At 48.7% G+C, this 20,651-nt stretch overlaps 1 protein-coding gene across 1 annotated transcript; it reads left to right on the forward strand.

Annotated features, from left to right (window-relative positions):
- Window positions 1–708: 708 nt before the first annotated feature.
- NCAN (neurocan) lies at window positions 709–20,412 on the forward strand (the record flags this gene model as incomplete). The annotated part of the gene is made up of 13 exons (XM_006871747.1): window positions 709–1,098; window positions 3,998–4,172; window positions 4,270–4,397; window positions 4,744–5,037; window positions 6,927–7,514; window positions 7,667–9,028; window positions 12,882–12,998; window positions 14,010–14,123; window positions 15,517–15,675; window positions 16,758–16,840; window positions 17,865–18,009; window positions 19,552–19,734; window positions 20,267–20,412. Coding segments are annotated over 13 exons (3,884 nt in total), but the record flags the coding sequence as incomplete, so codon positions are not given.
- Window positions 20,413–20,651: the final 239 nt, after the last annotated feature.

A 20,651-nucleotide genomic window follows, 5' to 3' on the forward strand; every position in this document is an offset into this window, starting at 1 on the left:
TAACCACTACGCTACCAGTGGTAGTGCAGTGGTTACGAATCGGGCTGCGAACCGCAAGGTCAGCAGCTCAAAACTACCAGCTGCTCCCGTAAAGATTAACAGCCTCAGAAACCCTGTGCAGGGTGGCTAGCCACGGCACATAACAACAACATGGTGCTGTGGGTTAATGTGCTAGACTGTAGTAAAGTTGGTTTGAACCCCAAGGTTGGCAGTTCAAACCCACCAGCTGCTCCTCAGAAACCCTATACAGGGTCATTATGAGTCGAAAACTGCTCCACAGCACTTAACAACAACACATTACTACCTCAGTATGATTTAAGAAGATTAAATGAGCTGAATGCTATATAAAGTTCCTGTGTGCTAAAGAAAGCACACCACAAACCCATTTCCCATCCCATAAGCTACCCCTTACTTAACTTCCTGGGAAACCAAGTCTCAGAGAGGAAAAGTGACATTGGGACAAACATTTGTCTCCTCGGCTCTGTTCCTATACAAAGAAGCTTCCTGAATTTGGACCATGAAATAGGTTTGACACTATTGTTCCCCTTACACTTGCATGAAACTCACAGACCTGCCATTGCTTTGTGATGTTGTGTAGGCAGTCTGGTCTCCCTAGCCTCAGTCTCCCCATCTGTGAAAGGAGGGAAGAAGCTGTCTCTTTAGTCCTTGCCTCTGAGTCAAGATCTCTTTCTGCCTCCTCCCTCTCAGGCACACAGGAGGCTGAGAAGGGACTCCACATGCAGAAGGTGAGGTCGGGGTCAGTGCGGGCCGCACTGGCCGAGCTGGTGGCCCTGCCTTGCCTCTTCACCCTTCAGCCTCGGCCAGGCATAGCCCGAGATGCCCCTCGGATCAAGTGGACCAAGGTGCGGACAGCATCCGGCCAGCGACAAGATGTGCCCATACTGGTGGCCAAGGACAACGTGGTGCGGGTGGCCAAGGGCTGGCAGGGACGTGTGTCACTGCCCACCTACCCTTGGCACCGTGCCAATGCCACACTGCTGCTGGGGCCACTGAGGGCCAGTGACTCCGGGCTGTACCGTTGCCAGGTGGTGCGGGGCATCGAGGATGAGCAGGATCTGGTGCCCTTGGAGGTGACGGGTTAGTCAGGGGTTGGGGAGGAGCTAGAACCGGGAAGGGAGGGGCTAAACTGGAGACCTTCCCTCAATGTAGCATCTTAGAAACCATACCCTGAACAGTTTTTTTCTTTGGTTCTTCTGATGGAGCTACAAGAAAGGTTTCCACAGGTACTAATCTGCTTTTAACACCTCACTTCTCTTTTAGTCAAGAGAACAGACTCCAACTCAGTCTCCCTGGGGCCACAAGAGCTAGGAAAAATTTCATCCTTTTGTTTTAAGTCCATTTTATGATTTTATTGTTAAGTGCACTCTAGTTGGTTCTGACTCATCACTACCCTGTCTAGGGTTTCTGAGGCTTTAAATCTTTACCGGAGCAGAAAGTCTCATCTTTCTTCCACAAAGCAACTGGTGGGCTTGAACCATGGGCTTTGTAGCTAACTTTATGTAGCACTGGTGGCTCAGTTGTAGAATTCCCTCCCATCTTTCAGGCAGGAGATCCAGCCAGGTACCATTCCCAGCCAATGCGTCTCGTGTCAGTGGAGGTTTGTGTGTTGCTATGATGCTGAACAGGTTTCAATGGTGCTTCCAGACCAAGACAGAGTAGGAAGAAAGGCCTGGTGATTTACTTCTGAAAATCAGCTTATAAAAATCCTATGGATCTCAGTGGTCTGATCTACAACCAGTCATGGGGTTGGTGTAGGACCAGACATCATTTTGTTCTGTTGTACATGGGGTCACTATGAGTTGGGGACCCACTTGATGACAGCTAACCAGTTTTACATAAAGCAAAGGATATTGGTTTTCTATTTAAAATAAGGGAGTCCTGGTGTGGCGCTATGGGTTAATGCGTCAGACTGCAAAGCCATTTGAACTGCAAGGTTGGCAGTTCAAGCTCACCAGCTGCTCCTCGGAAACCCTATTCAGGGTCGCTATGGGTCGGAACCGACTCGATGGCACTTAACAACGACAACATTTAAAATAAGAATATAAAACATTCCTTAAAATACATTTATTTAACTTTTTAAAAAGCAAGACGATTTTTAAAATAGCAAGCTGATTAAAGATATATAGTACATAAGTATATATTATGTAAATAACTCCTGAAAGGTTTTAATACCTGTTTAACTAAATTCTTTATATTAAATTCTCCTCTGTTGAAATATCCAGTGTAGTTTCTGTTTTTCTAACTGATCAAGGTGGACAAGGCAAAAAAAATTAAATTAAATGATTAAAGCAAAGCCCTAGAACAGAGCTTGTCTCACCTCACAGTAGGTGTTCAATGAATCAATTTTGGATGAACATTGTAGCCAATGGATTGTTGTGTGAAATGTTCTATGGACTCCTGTTAGGAAGCCGGCTTCTTTAGCCTGTTGTGTGACCCTTAACCCGTACCCACCTGGGATGTGAACCTGGGATGTGAACCCCCATCTGTGAACCAGGGGTAGTGAGAAAAAATAATTGCTATTTTATGAGGTTGACTCACCATTTCTCTTCCAAGTCCTCATTTCTCAAAACTGTTAGACCTCAAAGAAACTGATTCATGGCACAGGCAATGAATTCTGCGTTTGAGACTGTTTTATCCATTCATTCATCAAAACATTTGAGCACTTACCACGTGCCAGCCGGTGTTGGGGATATGTCACAGATGGGACCAACTGCTGCCCTCTGTAAGCACTTAGTCTGATAAGATGGAGCAAAATATATAATTCTTTTTTTTACTCAAGCATTTCTTTCATCCCTTTCAAGTTACAGTGAGTCATTGTTCATGCTTCCTAACTTGACTTACATGCCACCTCCTCCAGGACCTCATCTTCTGTCTGGGCAAGAACTGGTCTCCTATTGCTGCCTATGCTTTCCCCATCAGGGCATGCCCTTAATTTCTAAAAGGCAGAATACCTTCTTCATACCATCTCTAGGGCCTACCTCTGGGCATAGAAGGTGCCATCTTTGGAATCAAATCATCCTGGATTTGAATTCTGGCTCTACCTCATACTTGCTCTGTAACTCTGAACATGCCCCTCATCCTTTCTGAATCTTAGTTTCTTCTTCTGGAAAATGGGAATACTCATAGGGTTGTTGTAAAGTTGCAAGGATATAATGCTTATAAATTATTTACACAGAGTATTATTGGACAAATTCTAACCCTTTATGGTCATTATTGGAGTACTGGTATGCTGTAGGATAGATAAGCACTGGATTGCTAACAGCAAAGTTGGTGGCTCAAACCCACCAGTCACTTCTTTGAAATGTTATACAGGGTTGCTATGAGTTGGAACCAATTTGACAATACTTAATAAAAACAGCAAGGAGTTCTGGTAGTGTAGTGGTTACTAATTGGGCTGCGATTCGCAAAGTCAGCAGTTTGAAACTACCAGCTGTTCCACGGAAGAAAAATGAGGCTTTCTGCTCCCATAAAGATTTGCAGCCTCAGAAACCCTGTACAGGGTCACTATGAGTCGGAACCGACTCCATGGCACATAACAACAACAACAACAGCAACAATCACTATTAAGGGCCTGGGTGTCACAAACACTTTGCACTCAACTACTAATTTAAAAGTTGACACTTGGAACCCTTTTGGTGGTACTACAAAAGAAAGATCTGACTATCTGTTTTTGTAATGATTAGAGCCAAGAAAACCCTAGAGGTCAGTTTTACTTTGTACACATGAAATCACCAAGTAGATGACAACATGTTTGGTGTTTTTTGTTTTTATGGTCATTATTATCAGTTTTCTCATCTGTAAAATGGGTCCTATCAATCTTGCCCTCACCATCACCTTAGCGTTACCTGATGCTAAGTGAATAAATGTGGTGCCAGGCACACAGTAGAGCAACACTGGGGAATCACTCACCAAAGGAGAAGGCTGTTATTGAAGATACCAGCATAAGCAGTCTCCCATCCTGTTCATCCCTTTGTAGGTGTTGTATTTCACTATCGAGCTGCCCGGGACCGCTATGCGTTGACCTTTGCTGAGGCCCAGGAGGCCTGCCGTCTTAGCTCAGCCACCATTGCAGCTCCACGGCACTTGCAAGCTGCCTTTGAGGATGGCTTTGACAACTGTGATGCAGGATGGCTCTCTGACCATACTGTTCGGTAAGAAGGGAAGATAGGAGGCTAGCCCTGGCTGAAAGAAGGTTCTTGGAAGCCCGAATAGCACACAACTGAAAGGAACCTCCTTTTGTCTTGTCAGGTATCCTATCACCCAGTCCCGTCCTGGTTGTTATGGTGACCGTAGCAGCCTTCCAGGAGTGCGTAGCTATGGGAGGAGGGACCTACAGGAACTCTACGATGTGTACTGCTTTGCCCGAGAACTGGGAGGTAAGTCTGGGGCTCTAAGGGCCACCCCACAGCACCTCTGAGCTCCTGGGACTCTCCCAATCCCCATCTCCCTGAGTGCTCAGTTCTCCTAAATTTCACCCTTTTCTAAGCCTACAGCTAAGACCTGAGTTCTGCTCCCCTCTCCTAGCCCTTCCCCCTTTCCCGCTCCTTCAATGAGTCCATCCTCTGTCTAGAGACCAGAATGCTCAGCAGAGGTTTTCGCAGCCTAGTTAAACTCTCGCCCACAATAGGCCAAGTTGGGGCTTTTTTAGACAGGACTGGGACTCCCTTTCCAATCTAGAGGAGGGATTCCGATCTGGCCTGACCCTTGCCGCTCCTCCCGCAGGCGAGGTCTTCTACGTGGGACCAGCCCGCCGTCTGACTCTGGCCGGAGCGCGTGCCCAGTGCCGCCGTCAGGGCGCAACACTAGCCTCGGTGGGGCAGCTGCACTTGGCCTGGCATGAAGGCCTGGACCAATGTGATCCCGGCTGGTTGGCCGACGGTAGCGTGCGCTACCCGATCCAGACACCGCGCCGGCGCTGCGGGGGCCCGGCCCCAGGCGTGCGCACTGTCTACCGCTTTGCCAACCGCACTGGCTTCCCGGAGCCTGCCGAGCGCTTTGACGCCTATTGCTTCCGAGGTGAGTGCAGCCTCGCCCTTAAACAACCACGCACAAGTGAACTCCAAAAGAACGTGAAAATTAGAATAAACCCCATTTGCCACACCTCTCTGAGGTGATCACACCCCATGATGGCCACGCCCTTCGCTGACGGCCACGCCCTTCGCTGACAGTCACACCACAAAAGAACCCAAAACCAAACCTATTACTGTTAAAACGATTTCAACTCATAGTCGACTGTAAAGGATAGAGTAGAATTGTTCCCATAAGGGTTTCCAAGTCTGGCCAATGCCACAAAATAACCCAAACCTCCTTGGGGTTTCCAAGCTATGGTATTTTCATTCACCTCATATACATGGAAGAGCTGGACAACAAATAAAAAACACCAAATAAGAGTTGGTATGTTTAAATAATGGTGTTGGTGAAGAATACAGAATATATCAGAGACTGTCAGAAGAACCAACAAAATCTGTTTTAGAACTACCGTCAGAATCTCCTTAGAATTGAGGATAGCAATGTACTATCTATAAGGTACTTTGGACATGTTCTCAAGAGGGACCAGTCCCTGGAGAACATCATGCTTGATAAAGTAGAGGAGTCAGCGAAGAAAAGGAAGATCCTTAACGAGGTGGGTTGGCACAGTGGCTTCAACGATGGGCCAAACATAGGAATGGTTGTGAGGATGGGGCAGGACCAGGTCGTATTTCATTTTGTTCAACACATCTCTCTCTCCTTGCATTAGGAGTAGAGCACTTATCCAGTGAGTTACCAGGGTTCATTTCCAAAAGGACCTTTAAAATAAGCCCCACGGCAGCCATGCCCTGTGTGTGTGTGATAAAGGAGCCTGTTTAGCCACGCCCCCAAGGAGAGTACGTCTCCTGACGGCCCCTCCCCTCCTCATATAAATCTGCTCTCGGAGAGAACCACACCTAGAGGTCTTACAGGTCAAGTCCTGAAAAATAAACTCCAGGGAATCCTGCTCTATGGGGGACTGGAGTGGAGGAGGTGAGAAGCACTATTACATGTAGCGGTGCATACAGGGTGCTTCACCTTTTTGTGCCCCAAGAATGCGCTATCCCTAGTATGCAGTCTCTGAGGCCACAACTCCTTAATAAAATGTGATCTGGTATGATAAGCCCAGGGAGGCCAGGCCCATAATGGTGCTACCTTTGTAGCCATGACCCCAGATATCACACCCAGAAATGGTGCTTCTTCTGGTGACTACCCTAATGGATAACGTGCCTCACGATGTACCAACCTTAGCACACTGGACTCACATGCTGCACTCCTTTTAAAAATCTCACACCGATGGGACATGCCCCTTGGAAGGTCATGCCCTGAGACTCTGGCAAAGGTCAAACCCAGGTGGCTGTTTCCACATCACCAAGAAGACCATGCACCTGATTGGAGCCACTTCAGGGGCCTGGCTATGGAGGCCATGCCCATAAGAGAACCAACTATGCCCCTAGATAGGGGCACCCATGCATATGAGGGGAGCAATCAGGGACCATTCCAGCTATTGGGGTAGGGCACAGCTTGGAAAGTGGCAAAGTTCAACTCCAAGGAGCCATGCCCTTCTGTAAGGTCTTGAGTCTATGAGCATGGAGAAGGGCCGAGCATGGCCCAGTCCAACCCTCCACACCCCTAAGAGTTGGAACTGTCTCTGTGACTCCGCTATGACAACTGACCTCTGACCCAGAAAGGAGGCTCAGGTGGGTCCTAGCCTGAACAATGGGGTGATAACTTTTTGCTCTCTCTTGAGACTGGGGGTTCCCAGAGACCACTAAGAGAAACAGACTCAAAGAGATGCATAGGACTGTGCTGCAGCAGTTTGGAATGGGGGTAGACTTCAGGCAGGACTTCCTACCCAATCCTGGGCCTAACACAACCTCTTCTGCTTGCTTCCACAGCCCACCACCCCACACCACAACATGGAGATTCAGAGACCCCCTCGTCTGGAGATGAGGGGGAGGTTCTATCAGCAGAGGGGCCTCTGGCCAGAGAACTGGAGCCCAACCTTAGGGAGGAGGAGCCGGTCACCCCTAACTTACAGGAGCCTCTGGTGTCCAGTGGGGAAGAAGATCCCCTGATCTTGGTGGAGAAGCAGGAGTCCCAAGAGACCTCTAGCCTTGCTCCCAATGATTCCACGCTGGCCTGGGCCTCCCTGCCCTCTCTAGGGACTGAGACATGGCTGAGCACAGTGGTCCCCAGCCCCAGCAGTGAAGAGGGCACTGTGACAGGAGCCCACACAGAGACCCCCCTGGCTGGTCCCACACCCAGGAAGAGAGAGCGCTTCAAAGGGCTGAATGGGCGCCACTTCCAGCAGCAGGAGCTGGAGCAACAGCTAGATAAGGCATTGGAGGCCAGCATCCTGTCCCCTACCCTCGAGGCCACAGGGAACCATGTGGAGCCTCTCCTGGCTACAGGAGCTGCCAAGGCCTTGGCTGACCCAAGTCCCTGGGACATCCTGACCAATGAGGTGGATGGACCTGGAGCCCGTGAGTTGGGGTCCAGGAGACCTTCCTGGAGAGTCTGAGGGTGGAAAGATGTAGCTACTGTCAGGATGTGGAGTGGGCTCTGAATCCCTCATCCTCTGTGATGCTCAACAGGAAGAACTGCCCTGAGATAACTATTACTGTTGATGTTTCAGATTCCCCTGGTGGTAGGAGTTCTTCCGAACCCTGGCTGTGGCTCCCTACTGCAGTCCCGCCCAGCACCCCAGACCCTAGCAGGACCCCTGACCTGGAGCTCCAGGAAGCTGAAGACCCCAGCATGAGACCAGCTATCTTCACCGGGCCCTGGCCCACCTCAGAGGCCCCCAACTTGGCTCTTGGCCCCAGCACCAACCCCCCGGACAGCTCCCCAGTGGCTACCTCCCAAGACCATCCTGTCCTGGCCATGCTGCGTGCCCCCAAACTGTGGCTCCTTTTACCCCCTACGCCTGTCCCCTCTGAGAACAGTGGAACCCAAGGGCATGGCGAGGTCACAGCCACTTTCCCACCTGTCCCTGCCTCAGAAATTGAAGCTAGTCACCAAGACCTCAGTAATAAGCCAGGGGTGTCTCCCCAGCCCCCTTCCTTGAACCCCCCAAGACAGAGTGAAGAAGCCACATCCCTGATTCTTAGCAGCGACAGAGAAAACAGCTCCGTGCACCCCTCACAGGAAGCCATGGACTCAGGAGCCAGAGCTCACCCTACCTCCTCTAGCACTGATGCCAGGGAAGTTGAGGAGACCCATCATGCTCAGCTCAGCCAGCCTAAGCGCCCCAGCCCCAGCCCATGGGTTTCTATGGGTGAGAATGTGGCAGACGTCTTCACTCTCACTGAGATCCCTGTTGAACCCACAGGAGTTGGAGCCAGCTGGGGGTCTCAGTCGGGTGTCTTTGACCTATCAGCCACTGGGGTGCATCTCTACTCCCAGGCTGTGCCCTCAGGGAGCCCTGACGTCTCCTTGATGCCTAGAGTCTCCCCAATTAACAGAGCAGGAAACCCAAGTTTGGAGCCTCAGGCTGCTGTGGATGGGAGAGGCATGAAGGGCCCCACAGATCCCAGGGCAACAGGAGACCCTCCAGATTCCAGTGTAATTTGGGGATCTGGAACCCGTGTGGCTGAGGGAGTCGAAAGTTCTGTCTTGAACCTGCTGGCAACTGTGGACACAAGAGTGGTGACTTCACTCGAGTCCCTGGACCTTGAAGACAAGCTTGGGATCCTGGCCATGTCCACACTGGCCTCCCCAAGCTTCCAACCCACCCAGGAACAAGAGAGAACACTGGGGGCCTCAGCTCCTCCATGGACGCCAACTGCAGCTAGCGTGGACGAGGCAGCCTCTGTTTTCTCAGGAGAGCCCATTGCCCCATGGGAGCCCCCTGGTACCCTGCTGCCCACCTCCCTGGGCCCTGAGGACTTGGATCTGGAGGTCCTCAATCCAGTTGTGGAAGACCTCTGGGAGGAGGCAGCAAGTGGAGAGGAGCCGGTACCGCCAGGGACCCCTACCAAAGGGAGCATGGAGGAGGGTGAGTTCAGAGCCTCAAAGCCAAGTGCAGCTCTTTGTGATCAGGGCTTGGGGACCAGGGCACACATAGCAGGCAGTGGGGCTTTCTTAGAGACCCCAATATTTAGAGGAAAGAGCTAATTGGGAAACAGGCATTCCTGCCAGCAAAGGCCAGAAAATGATACCAGGCTAAGTCTATCCCCAGATCTGTCTGTATGGCTCAGCCCTTGTTTTGTTGTTGTGGTGTGCCTTTAAGGTTTCCAAGGAGTGGTTGGTGGGTTTGAACCTCCAACCTTGTGGTTAGCAGTCCAGTGCTCATCATACAGCGCCAGAACTCTAGACCTTGTTTGAGATCCTTCCATATTGAGTTGGGTTTTTCTGTCTTTGTTTTTGGTCACGTGAGCTTTAAAATTTAAAAAAAGCTAGTTAAAAAGCACTTTTTCTAAACTGCAAAACACTCTTAATAACACAGTTGCTTTTTAACTTGCCCCTTCATTTGAAGGCAAAGTGTGGCAGAGATGGAGGAAACTGGTGTGGGTTTGGTCGCGTACTCCGGCACCCCTAGGTTGTGTCCAGATGGGATCATCTTTACTTAGATGACCAGAGACAGGCAGACCCCAAGCAGGGGTGCAACTATCGATAAAGACTGTATTTGCTTTTTTGAGTGTGCCTAGATCATTCTTAGCTCTTTTTATTATGATCTAATGTCTCATCCTTATGATTAGCTGTGCAGTCTTTATAATGAGATAGTGGTGATGAACGTGCCTTTTATGCAGGAGACAGCTTTGATTCTCTGCCAATGCCCCGCATGGCCAACACCACCCGTCTGGTGGTGGAGGCTTGCATGTTGCTATCATGCTGAACACGTTTCAACAGAGCTTCCAGTCTAAGACAGACTATGAAAAAAGTTCTGGTGTTCAACTTCCGAAAACCAACCCATGAATAAATCAGTGATTCACAATAGTCTGATATTCAACCATCACAAGGATGGTAGTAAAGGACCAGGCAGCATTTTATCTTGTGCCTGGGGGTGCCACAAGTTAGTGGGGGGGGGGGCAACTCAGTGGGAGCTAACAACATGATAAGGTCCTTGTGGAACAAGCTAAGCCCCAGTTTACAAACGGGAAAATTGAGGCACAGAGAGTTTAAGTGACCAGCATAATGTCATCCAGTTAAGAAATGTGCAAGCTGAATTTGAATCCAGGCCATCAGATTGCAGGATCTCAGTTGTACCGATGGAACCCTGGGAAGGGGCTGAATTAACTCAGGAGGAGCCAAGACAAGGTGGGTAGTGGGAAGGCTCATCCTAGAAGCCAGGCAGAGGTGGTCAGAGTAGTGGAGGGAGATCCAGGCAGATTGGGCAGCTGAGGAAGCAATGTTGCATGAAACCCTGCAGCCAGGATTGTGTCTCTCCTGGATTTTTCTGGACTCCAGCTCAGACTGAAGCCAGCGGCAGCGGGGACAGAGAGAGAAGGATGGTGCTGGGGGACACCCAGTCACCACCCACCCACCGCTTGCAGCAGAAATGCTAATGAAGCCAAAAATAAATGTTGCACTCGCGAGCGACTGAGTCACCCGCCAGTCAGTGGGCAGGTGTCAGCAGCACGAGGCACTTCACGTGTTCCTACCATCCTGAAGTCCCAGGCATGTGCACACATGTGCTGAGGCTTACATGTAGCCCCTCCTGCTCCCACCCCAGAGACAGGCCTCAGCCACCACGGTGGCTGGGGGCACCTTTGGTGGCATTCATTCAATTAGCAAGCAATTATTGAGTGTGTGCTACGTTCTAGGCCCTGTGTTGAGACCAAAACATTTGTCTGCTAGAAACTGACATTCTAGAACTTTCTGCATTGATGGAATAGTCCTCCATTTGTACTGTCTAATAATGTGGCTACTAAGCACTTGGAATGTGGCTGGTGTGGCTGAGAAACTATATTTTCCCTTTTTAAAATATTTTACTAAATGTTCATTAGCCACGTGTGACCGGTAGTCTTATAGGGGAGACAAACAAATAATAATCCTAATAAATGAGTGAATTATATTGGATGTTAGAAAGTGATAAGAGCACTAGAGACAAAAGAAGCAGGGGGCAGGGGACGGAGTGCCAGGGGATGGTTTGCAGTTTTCACTTGGGGGTGGGCGTATGCCAGCCACCAAAAGGTTTTCTACAAAGATGAAATTTGAGCAAAGCCTGAAGGAAGTGAGGGAGAAGCCATGCAAAGATCTGTAGGAAGAGTGATCCAGGCAGAGAACAGTCTGTGCAAAGGTCCTGAGGCAGAGTCGTGATAAGAGTGTTGGAGGAACAATGAGGAGGCCCAGGTGGTTGCTGCAGTGGTGATGGGGAGCAGACGATGGGGAGACAGGGGAGGAAGAAGTGAGATGTTGGGGCTGTGGACTACAATGAAGAACTTAGTTTTTCTTTTAAGGGAAATGGGGAGTCATAGAGAGTTCTAGACAGAGGAGGGACATCACACTACTGATGTTCACAGGCTTCTCCTGTGAACAGACTGAGGAGGGCCAGGGCAGGAACCAGGAGACCAGAAAGGAGGTAACTGCTAATTACCACTTCAATTTCTCATGAGACCCAGGACAAAAACAGAAACAAATTCTAAATTACGGGGGCTGGAGAGAGCATCTTAAATAGGGTTTCTGGAAACCCTAGGCCAGTCTTGGTTCTTCCGTTGTCTTGTGTATGGCTTTGAGCCATGTCCTATCCTGAAGGGTCATGGGATAGGGTCAGCTAGGTTAGAATGGGAGTGCTTGCTTGTGGAGAGGTGGTGGAATATAGTGATGAAAACCAAAGAGGGATTCTCCCAGGTTCCAGGGGAGGGATTTCTTCAAGGCGGTGGAGATCATCCACCTGGGAATTTGAGTACCTAAGATGGAAAGGGACTCATCTAGCTCCAAAGAAATCCAGCTAGGGGTGATGATGGTACAGGAGCCCACATTATTTGATGCCTCCTGGGTGTTCAAAGAGCCCTGTTTCCTCTGTGAGTTAAGCACTGGGCTGCTAACCACAAGGTTGTTGTTTCAACCCCACCAGTTGCTCTGCGGGGGAAAGATGAAGCTGTCTGCGCCTGTGGAGATTTACAGTCTTGGAAACCCTATAGAAGTAATTCTACGTGTCCTATACAAAGCTTCTATGGGTTGAAGTTGATTCAGTGAAGTGTGTCCCCCTCCCCACCCCACCCCCAGGCGTTCCAGGTTGATAGGGACAGTGGTCAGAACTGGGAGAGAGGAATGAACTATTTTATCCTCATTTTACAGATGAGGTAACTGAAATTCAGAGAAGTTAAATGACTTACTGAGGGTTCCCTAGTGAGTGACCGATCCAGAACTTGAACCAGACTTCTCAGACTCTGTAGTCCGTGCTTATAACCACTATAATCCATCACCTCTTGACATCATAAACACCGCAATTATACCAAAAGAGACGGAGCCACTAGAAAGAAGGAGGTGGTAGTTCCCAGTCTCCCCTGTGCTGTTCACATAGAACTTGGTGTTTATTTCTATGCATCAAACTGTGAGAAGTTCCGTGATCAGCTGGGCATGAATAGCGAAGGATACAAGTCAGGGAAAGCCATAAACCCATGTTCTAGGAAATGACTACTTACGAGAAGCTTCAGGAAACCCTTGCTGGTTCGGTCCAAGGAAGGACTTTGCCATAGTCAAGGCAGTTTTGGGGTTTTCCTGGAAGGAGTGAGCTCCCTGTCACAAGAGAAGTTGGTGATGACCTTCTGGGGATGTTGTAGAGAGGACCGCCACATAGAAGGATTCGATAAGTGGGGCTTTGAGAACCTGTGGTTTGGGTTCTGAGAAACAAATTAGCTGATGGTTTGAGTTCCCGACATACACACTGCCCATCTGTTCTGCAGACCTCTCTGATCCCTGTGAGAACAATCCATGCTTGCATGGGGGGACCTGTGTGGCCAACGGTACCATGTATGGCTGTAGCTGTGATCAGGGCTTCGCTGGGGAGAACTGCGAGATCGGTGAGTACCCCGGCCCTAGGATTTGACCCTGGATTTGTGTGATTCCAAAGTTTGGGGCTCTAGGTACCATTGCGCTCAAGGACTCAGGAGATTACAAAATGCTGGCTTCAGATGATCCTCTCCCCTTCCCCATTTCTTGGATCCAGCTCAAAATTATCAGGCAGGTGCAAGGAGGGAAAGAAAATGGCATGTGACCCCAGCCCCTCCCACCTAAGAGTCCTAGTGGATGTATCCTTTCCTGGGTGGGGAGGGTTATAGGCACCACCAACAGAACTCTTGAATGCTAATCTCAATGCCCAACAAAAAGACCACTAATTATAGAATAATAACAATAGATATAAATGACATGATTTCTTAAGATCTGTGCATCATATCATTGTCTTTACCTTCACAACCACACTACTAATTACAGAATGATAATAACATGTGATCATTATAATTCATTGAGCTATATGCATTGCCTTTCCACTTACAACAACCCTTTGCAAAGAAAGAAACTTGAGTCTCAGGGAAAGTCTGTCACTTGCTTGGTGTCATCCATGCCTCAAGCACTTATACAGGGTTAGTATAAAAGGAGCTCAACTGAATATCTAGTTCTACTTATGGACGACTTTATGACTGCACACAAATCCCTGCAAATGCTCTGGAGCCCAGTTTTTATGTGTACAAAATATTCCTAAAAGACCCTCCAGCGTCAGTCAAGGCTCTATGTGCCTGTGTGCAAGAGTATAACCTTCATTCCTTTGAAGTCAGGTGGAACATTCTGCAGTGCTAACATTTTGGCCCTCATCTAGCTGAGTGGCACCTGCTGTCATTAATTCTAATTTATGTTAATTATGAGATGCTCCACCCTTTTGACATAGAATCATTGAGCCATCTGTGCTGACCAATGTCTGCTATCCAGGATAGATTGCAAAGTCATGGCCCCACCTTCCACCTGGTTCCCTGTGGGGATTGGAGCCAGGGGAATGCTGACCCCTGACCCAGCTCCTCCTCGCTGCCCCCCTCCAGATATTGATGATTGCATCTGCAGCCCCTGTGAGAATGGAGGAACCTGCATTGATGAGGTCAACGGCTTTGTCTGCCTTTGCCTCCCCAGCTATGGGGGCAGTCTCTGTGAGAAAGGTGAGTGTCTACCATAACACCAGAACAGTAGCAGGAGTGGGGTTGGGTGCCTTGCCAGAGACTTCGTCCACATGCTCCTGGTCTAACCTCTGACTATGAGACTGACAAGCAAGAATTTTAAAATTTCACATAATATAGAATTAACGTAACATAATTAACATACACAGTTCAATGGCATTAAGTGCATTCATAATGTCATGCAAACACCACCACCTCCATCTAGACCCCATTCCATTAGCAATCTCCCTATACCTCCTTCCCCAGCCCGTGGCAACCGGTACTCTGCTTCTGTTTCTATGGATTTCTCTGCTCTAGACCTTTCATATAAACAGAATCGTATTCAGAGCAGATAACACTCATATGTGACCTTTTGTTTCTGGCTTCTTTCAGTCAGTGTGATGTTTTCAAGGTTCATCCATGTTGTAGCATATTATCAGTGCTTTGTTCCTTTTCATGGTTGAATCATATTTCACTGTGTGGCTGGGCCACATTACGTGTATCCATTCATCTGTCAATGAACATTTCTCAGCTACTGTGAATAGTACTGCAATGGACATTCACCTATAAGTATTTATTTGAGTCCCTGTTTTCAATACTTTTAGACATAAATTACTGGGTCACATGATAACTCTGTTTGATGGTTTGAGGAACTGCCAAACTGTTTTCTCCATTTAACATCCCCACTAGAAGTGGAGGGCTCCTGCTTCTCTAACATCATTACCTACATGTGTTATTTTTCTTACTTGATATTATATATCTTGTTGAGGGAACTCCTCAATGAGATGGATTGACACAAAAGTTCAACAATGGACTCAAATACATCAATGATCATGAAGATAGTATAGGACGGGGCAACATTTCATTCTATTATACGTAACGTCACTATGAGTCAGAACTGACTCCGTGGCAAACGAACAACAAAGACATTATTATTATTATTGTTGTAATTATTGCAGTCATCCTAGTGAGTATAAAGTGGTATCTCGTGGTTTTGATTCATTTCCCTGATGACGCTGAGCAAGCTTTTTATGCACTTGGTGGCCATTTGTGTATGTTCTATTCAGAAATGTTTCATGAAGTCTTTTGCCAGAATGATATTTAAGGCCTTCCTGAGCCCATTTCCTGGCATCCTACCCGTTTGTGCCGAGCATCCACAGAGGAGGTGGCCAATACGGCTCCAAAGATCAGGGAAGGAGCTGTCAACATGTGGACCAGAGGAGATGGGATGTAATGATGAATCTTTTCTAGCAACAAAGAAAAGATGCTAATGTGGGGAGAGGGTGGTAAAAAGCTTGGGGGGAGCGTGAAGGGATTGTGGGGGGCGGGGGTTGAGGAGAGGGGCAATCTAGTCCCAAAGTGATCAGTCCCCCTCATGCTCCTATTCCATCCCCAGACACAGAGGGCTGTGACCGAGGCTGGCATAAGTTTCAGGGTCACTGCTACCGCTATTTTGCCCATCGGCGAGCTTGGGAGGACGCCGAGAGGGACTGCCGCCGCCGAGCTGGCCATCTGACCAGCATCCATTCACCTGAGGAACATGGCTTCATTAACAGTAGGGACTTTGGGGAGGGAGGGCCAACAGCTAGTAGGATTGACAGAGGTGACACCCTTGGGCCCTTTCCAAAGTCCCCCCTATAGAAACCCAAGGACACCACCTTTCCAAGTTATATTCATGAGTGCAAGGACTGTCCACTTATTAATTTACACTTCTGTTTGTTTATGTTAATTCACATATTCATTCATTCATCACATAATTACTGAGTTCCAGACACTGGAGACATTACCTTGTCCTCAAGGAATGACTTCTGGCAGGAGATATAGATAAACAAGTAACTATCTAATTACAGAAATGTGTAGTATAGCTTTAGCTCATCCTAAGTGCTGTGCTGCAAATAAAACAGGGTCAGAGGATAGAGAAGGGGCTTGAAGAGCATCTGTGCTGAATGTGATGAAATGTACAAGGAGCTCCACAGAGACGTAGAGAGAGGGTAGAGTGTTGCAGTAATTAAATCCAGCATTTATTGATTTATTCATGATCCCTTCTGCTGGGGCTCGTCCCTCGGTATATTCATGCTCCCCCATCCTGCCCCTGTTAATTCTCTCGTTTATTCACTAGTCTCCTATTCCTTGGTGGAATCAGTGATGGTGGATGCATTCCTCCATCACCCGTCCTCACACCCACCCTTGCCTGTCCTGGTGCTGACCTGGGGATCTCTAGTCCCCTTACCTCTCATTTCTGCAATGAGAGGACATGCCTTGAGCATTCCTTCCTCGTTGAAGCCACAAATCATAGCAAGGCCAGGACCTCATTCCAGCTCCTTCTGTGACACCCTTTGCCCCCAGGTCTCAGGGCTGACAGTCCTCTCTTGCCTACAGATGGGGGTGGGGGTGGAGGTGAAGATTGAAGACTCAGCATTCAGCCCACCCCTAAAGCTGAAGGAGGGTCTCGGGGTTCTCCTACACCCCACCTTCTTTCTCCAGGCCACCTCAAAGACTGGGGGCAGGGTTTGGAGTCCCTGATTTTCACCAGCCCACACCTGGGGCTGGGAGAAAAAACTCCGTGACCTCCATCCCTGCCCTTGCCCCCACATCAGCGTCAGGGACCCCTAGTCCTCACACTTCCCTCACTTACAGGCTTTGGGCATGAAAACACATGGATCGGCTTGAATGACAGGATTGTGGAGAGGGACTTCCAGTGGACGGACAACTCAGGCCTGGTGAGTGGCTGGAGCCATGGCTGGGGTCCCTGCCCTCAGGCTGCTGATGAAGACCCTGCCCAGAAAGGAGAGATCTGGCTTGAGCCTACTGGGCTCTGCTGTTGGGCCTCAGCTTACCCGTTTGTGCCGAGCATCCACAGGTGGACATCAAAGGTCCCAATGGTTCTGAGTTACTGGGGCTCCTGACGGGGCTCCGTGATACTCAAATCCTGCTTTAGCCCTGAGTTTCCCAGTCCCATCAACAGTCCCCATCTACCCAGATGCTGAGACTACAAATCTAGGATGAGTTCTCCAGCTGTGGTCTCTCATATATCCCCTGCTTCTCCATGCCCCACTGCCTGTGTGACAACCATTTTTGCCCACTTGGACCTCAGCAGTGGTACCTCACTGACCTTTTGCGTCCTGCTTGTTGCCAGGAGCCTCCCCTGCCTCAAGCCCTCCTTGAAGGCCCATTTCCTCAAAATAAAAATCCACCCCTTCCCATTTTCTCACCACATCCTGACTTGAGATGAGCCCCATAAGTCTCCATTCAGTTTTTCAAAAAGGCTCAGCCCTGTCTCTGAGCTTTTGCACATGCTGTTCCCTTATCTTGGAACTCTGTTCCCTGTTTGGATTCGTTCTGTCCTTGAGTTTTCAGCTTACTTATCACCTCCTCAGAGAAGCCTTGCTAGACTTCCAGGGTTAGACTACCTTTTGTTCACAAACAGGTGCTACTCAACTATTTAACAGTGATTTGTGTGGAAAATGGGTTGCTGGGATTAGCAGGGAGGCAGGAGAACCAGGGAGGAGGGCACTACAGCCTCCCAATCAGAGGAGGGGTTGCTGGGACCATAGTGGCTGGCACCAGAGTGGCTCAGATAACAGTGTCTTGCCATATCCAAAACGGTGCCCATTTTAGAGCTCCTCAGAGTTTCCGTGGTCTGGCCAAGTGACTCCCATAGCAACAGGGCCGGAGCCAAAGCCAGGACCAGATCCTCTGAGCACCCCTATTGCCCTGCTTCCCCCCTTCCCCTCATTCCTGCAGCAATATGAAAACTGGAGAGAGAACCAGCCGGACAATTTCTTCGCGGGTGGGGAAGATTGTGTGGTGATGGTGGCTCATGAGAGTGGACGCTGGAATGATGTTCCCTGCAACTACAACCTCCCCTACGTCTGTAAGAAGGGCACAGGTACATCCACTCACCTGCCCTTTCCTCCTACCACTCAAGCTTCCTGTTTTATCTTTTATGTAAGTTTGTAAATATAAGAGTTGGTCCAAAAAAAAGTTGTTCCAGAGAGGGGAAGAGCTCTACACACATCTCCCTCCTTCGTACCATCTCCTCCTGCCTTCACTAACTTTGTGTCTTCTCAACCTTTAAATCCCTATTCATCTAACTGGCAGAAAATAGTATCTCATTGTATTTAGTTTGCATAACTTAATGATGAGACTAAGCAACTGTTCATCTGTTAATAAGCCATTGTTGTTGCTGTTGTTAAGACCCATCAATACCCTGTATAGGGTTTCTGAGAACCTTGTGGTTCAAACCCACCAAAGTCCAGTCCAGTGCCTATCCTAACTGCCACACCAGAACTCCTGATAAACCATTGTTGTTGTTGTTAAGTGCTGCGGAGTCGGTTATGACTATAGCAACCCTGTATAGGGTTTCCAAGGAGCAGCTGGTTGGTTTGAATGGCCAACCTTGTGGTTAGCAGCCTGGTTCTTATCCTACAGCACTACACCAAGACCCATTTTGTTGTTGTTGAGTGCCATTGAGTTAGCTCCTACCCATAGCAACTCTGTATAGGGTTTCCAAGGAGCAACTGGTGAGCTTGAACCTCCACCCTTGTGGTTCAAACCAACAGTCCAGCGCATTAACCCATAGTGCCACACCAGCACTCCTCAGGACCCATTGTTGTTGTTGTTAAGTACCGTGGAGTCGATTCCAACTCATAATGACCCTGCACAGGGTTCCCGAGGCTGTAAATCTTTACGGGAGCAGAAAGCCTCATCTTTCTCCTGCAGAGCAGCTGGTAGTTTCGAACTGCCGACCTTGAGGTTAGCAGCCCAATTCTTAACCACTACGCTACCAGAGCTCCTTCCAGGACCCCTTAGTACCTATTTATTTTCCAGTAACTTGCTAGTACATTTCCTTTGCCTAATTTTCCATCAGGTTGTTGGTGTTACTGATTTATAAGAATTCTTTATATATTAAGGCAGTCGTTTGTACACATGTGTTCACCCATGATACTTTTGTTCTTTTGCTTCGCTTTCTTTGCAAGTTCATTCCTTTTCTTTCTTTTGGTGAACATGGTAAGCTGCTTGCTAACTGAAAGGTTGGAAGTTCCAATCCATCCAGAGCTGTCTAGAAGAAAGGCCTGGTGATCTACTTCCAAAAACTCAGCCACTGAAAACCCTGTGGAATAGAGTTTTACTCTGATCCACATGGGTTTCCATGAGTTGGTGTCGACTTCATAGCAACTGTTGTTTATTTCCTCTCATTGGCCCCCATCGCCTCCATTCCCATCATGTCCTGTGGTTGGCATAGTAGAGAGTGCACATAGTTGGCATAGTAAGGGATTACACGTGAAGAAGCAGATGTACTTTCTGTCCTTTAGGAGTTTCTTGTTCGGGTGAAGGAACTGGATACAGTCATTCTAGCCCCACTGAGACAAGAAAGCAGTTTAGCCCCATACATGGCCACAGTACTTACTGGATGCCCCTCTGTCCCTAGTGCTGTGTGGACCCCCTCCAGCAGTAGAGAATGCTTCACTTGTCGGTGCCCACAAAGCCAAGTACAATGTCCACACCACTGTCCGCTACCAGTGTGATGAAGGTTTTGCTCAGCACCACGTGGCCACCATCCGGTGCCGAGGCAATGGCAAGTGGGATAGGCCCCAGATCGTCTGCACCAAACGTAAGTGCCCCTCCCAAGTCCCCAACATAGATTTTTGTTGTTGTGAGTTGCCATTGAGTTTGTTCCCACTCATGGCAACCCCATGCACAAGGGAAGAAAACACTGCCTGGTCCTGTCCCATCCCCAAGATCAGTGTAGATGTGACCTCCTTTGTGATATATAGGGTTTTCTTCACTGGCTGATTTTCAGAAGTAGATCACGAGACTTTTCTTCCTGGTCCATCATAAAAATTCACAAATCTCCACTGACTGATGGGTGACTTCTGCACATGAAGTGCAGAAATCTATCCCTAGGTTCCCACATAGAAGGTGAAATTTCTAGTATCAAATCCTGAGCTATCTGGAGTCTCTGATGAAAATATCCTTTTAGTACACACATTGACATGGTAATACAGCCTTGCAGCTAGGTAAAAGCTTAACCAATTTGCGTGGAGTTTCTTCCACTTCCCCTTCCCTGAGGGGATCCTCAGCATCATACCAACCCCTTGTCACCGTGTTTTGTCCTGTTCCTGTCCTCCCTCACTTCTCTACAGCCAGACGGTACCATCGCATGCGGAGACACCACCACCACCACCAACACCACCACCAACATCATCACCACAAACAGCGTAAGGAGCGCAGAAAACACAAGAAACATCCTGCGGAGGACTGGGAGAAGGAAGTGGGGAATTTCTGCTGAAGAGCCAGGCAAAAGAAAGCACAACCCCCCTCCCACACCTTCTCTGGAGGCTTCACCTAGGTAGACAGAACCCAGAGAGAGAAAAAAAACAAGAAGGTCCTAAGGCCCCTGATTCCCAAACTACATCCTCCCAGTCCCCACATAATCCTTTGTAAAAAGCTCCTCTCTCCTTCTTACCTACACCAAGGTCTCCTTGGCAGATGTAGCCATGTGTCTGAAAAGTCAGTTCTCGTTCTAGG

Source organism: Chrysochloris asiatica, unplaced genomic scaffold (genome assembly GCF_000296735.1).
Source record: "Chrysochloris asiatica unplaced genomic scaffold, ChrAsi1.0 scaffold00173, whole genome shotgun sequence".
NCBI lineage: Eukaryota > Metazoa > Chordata > Mammalia > Afrosoricida > Chrysochloridae > Chrysochloris > Chrysochloris asiatica.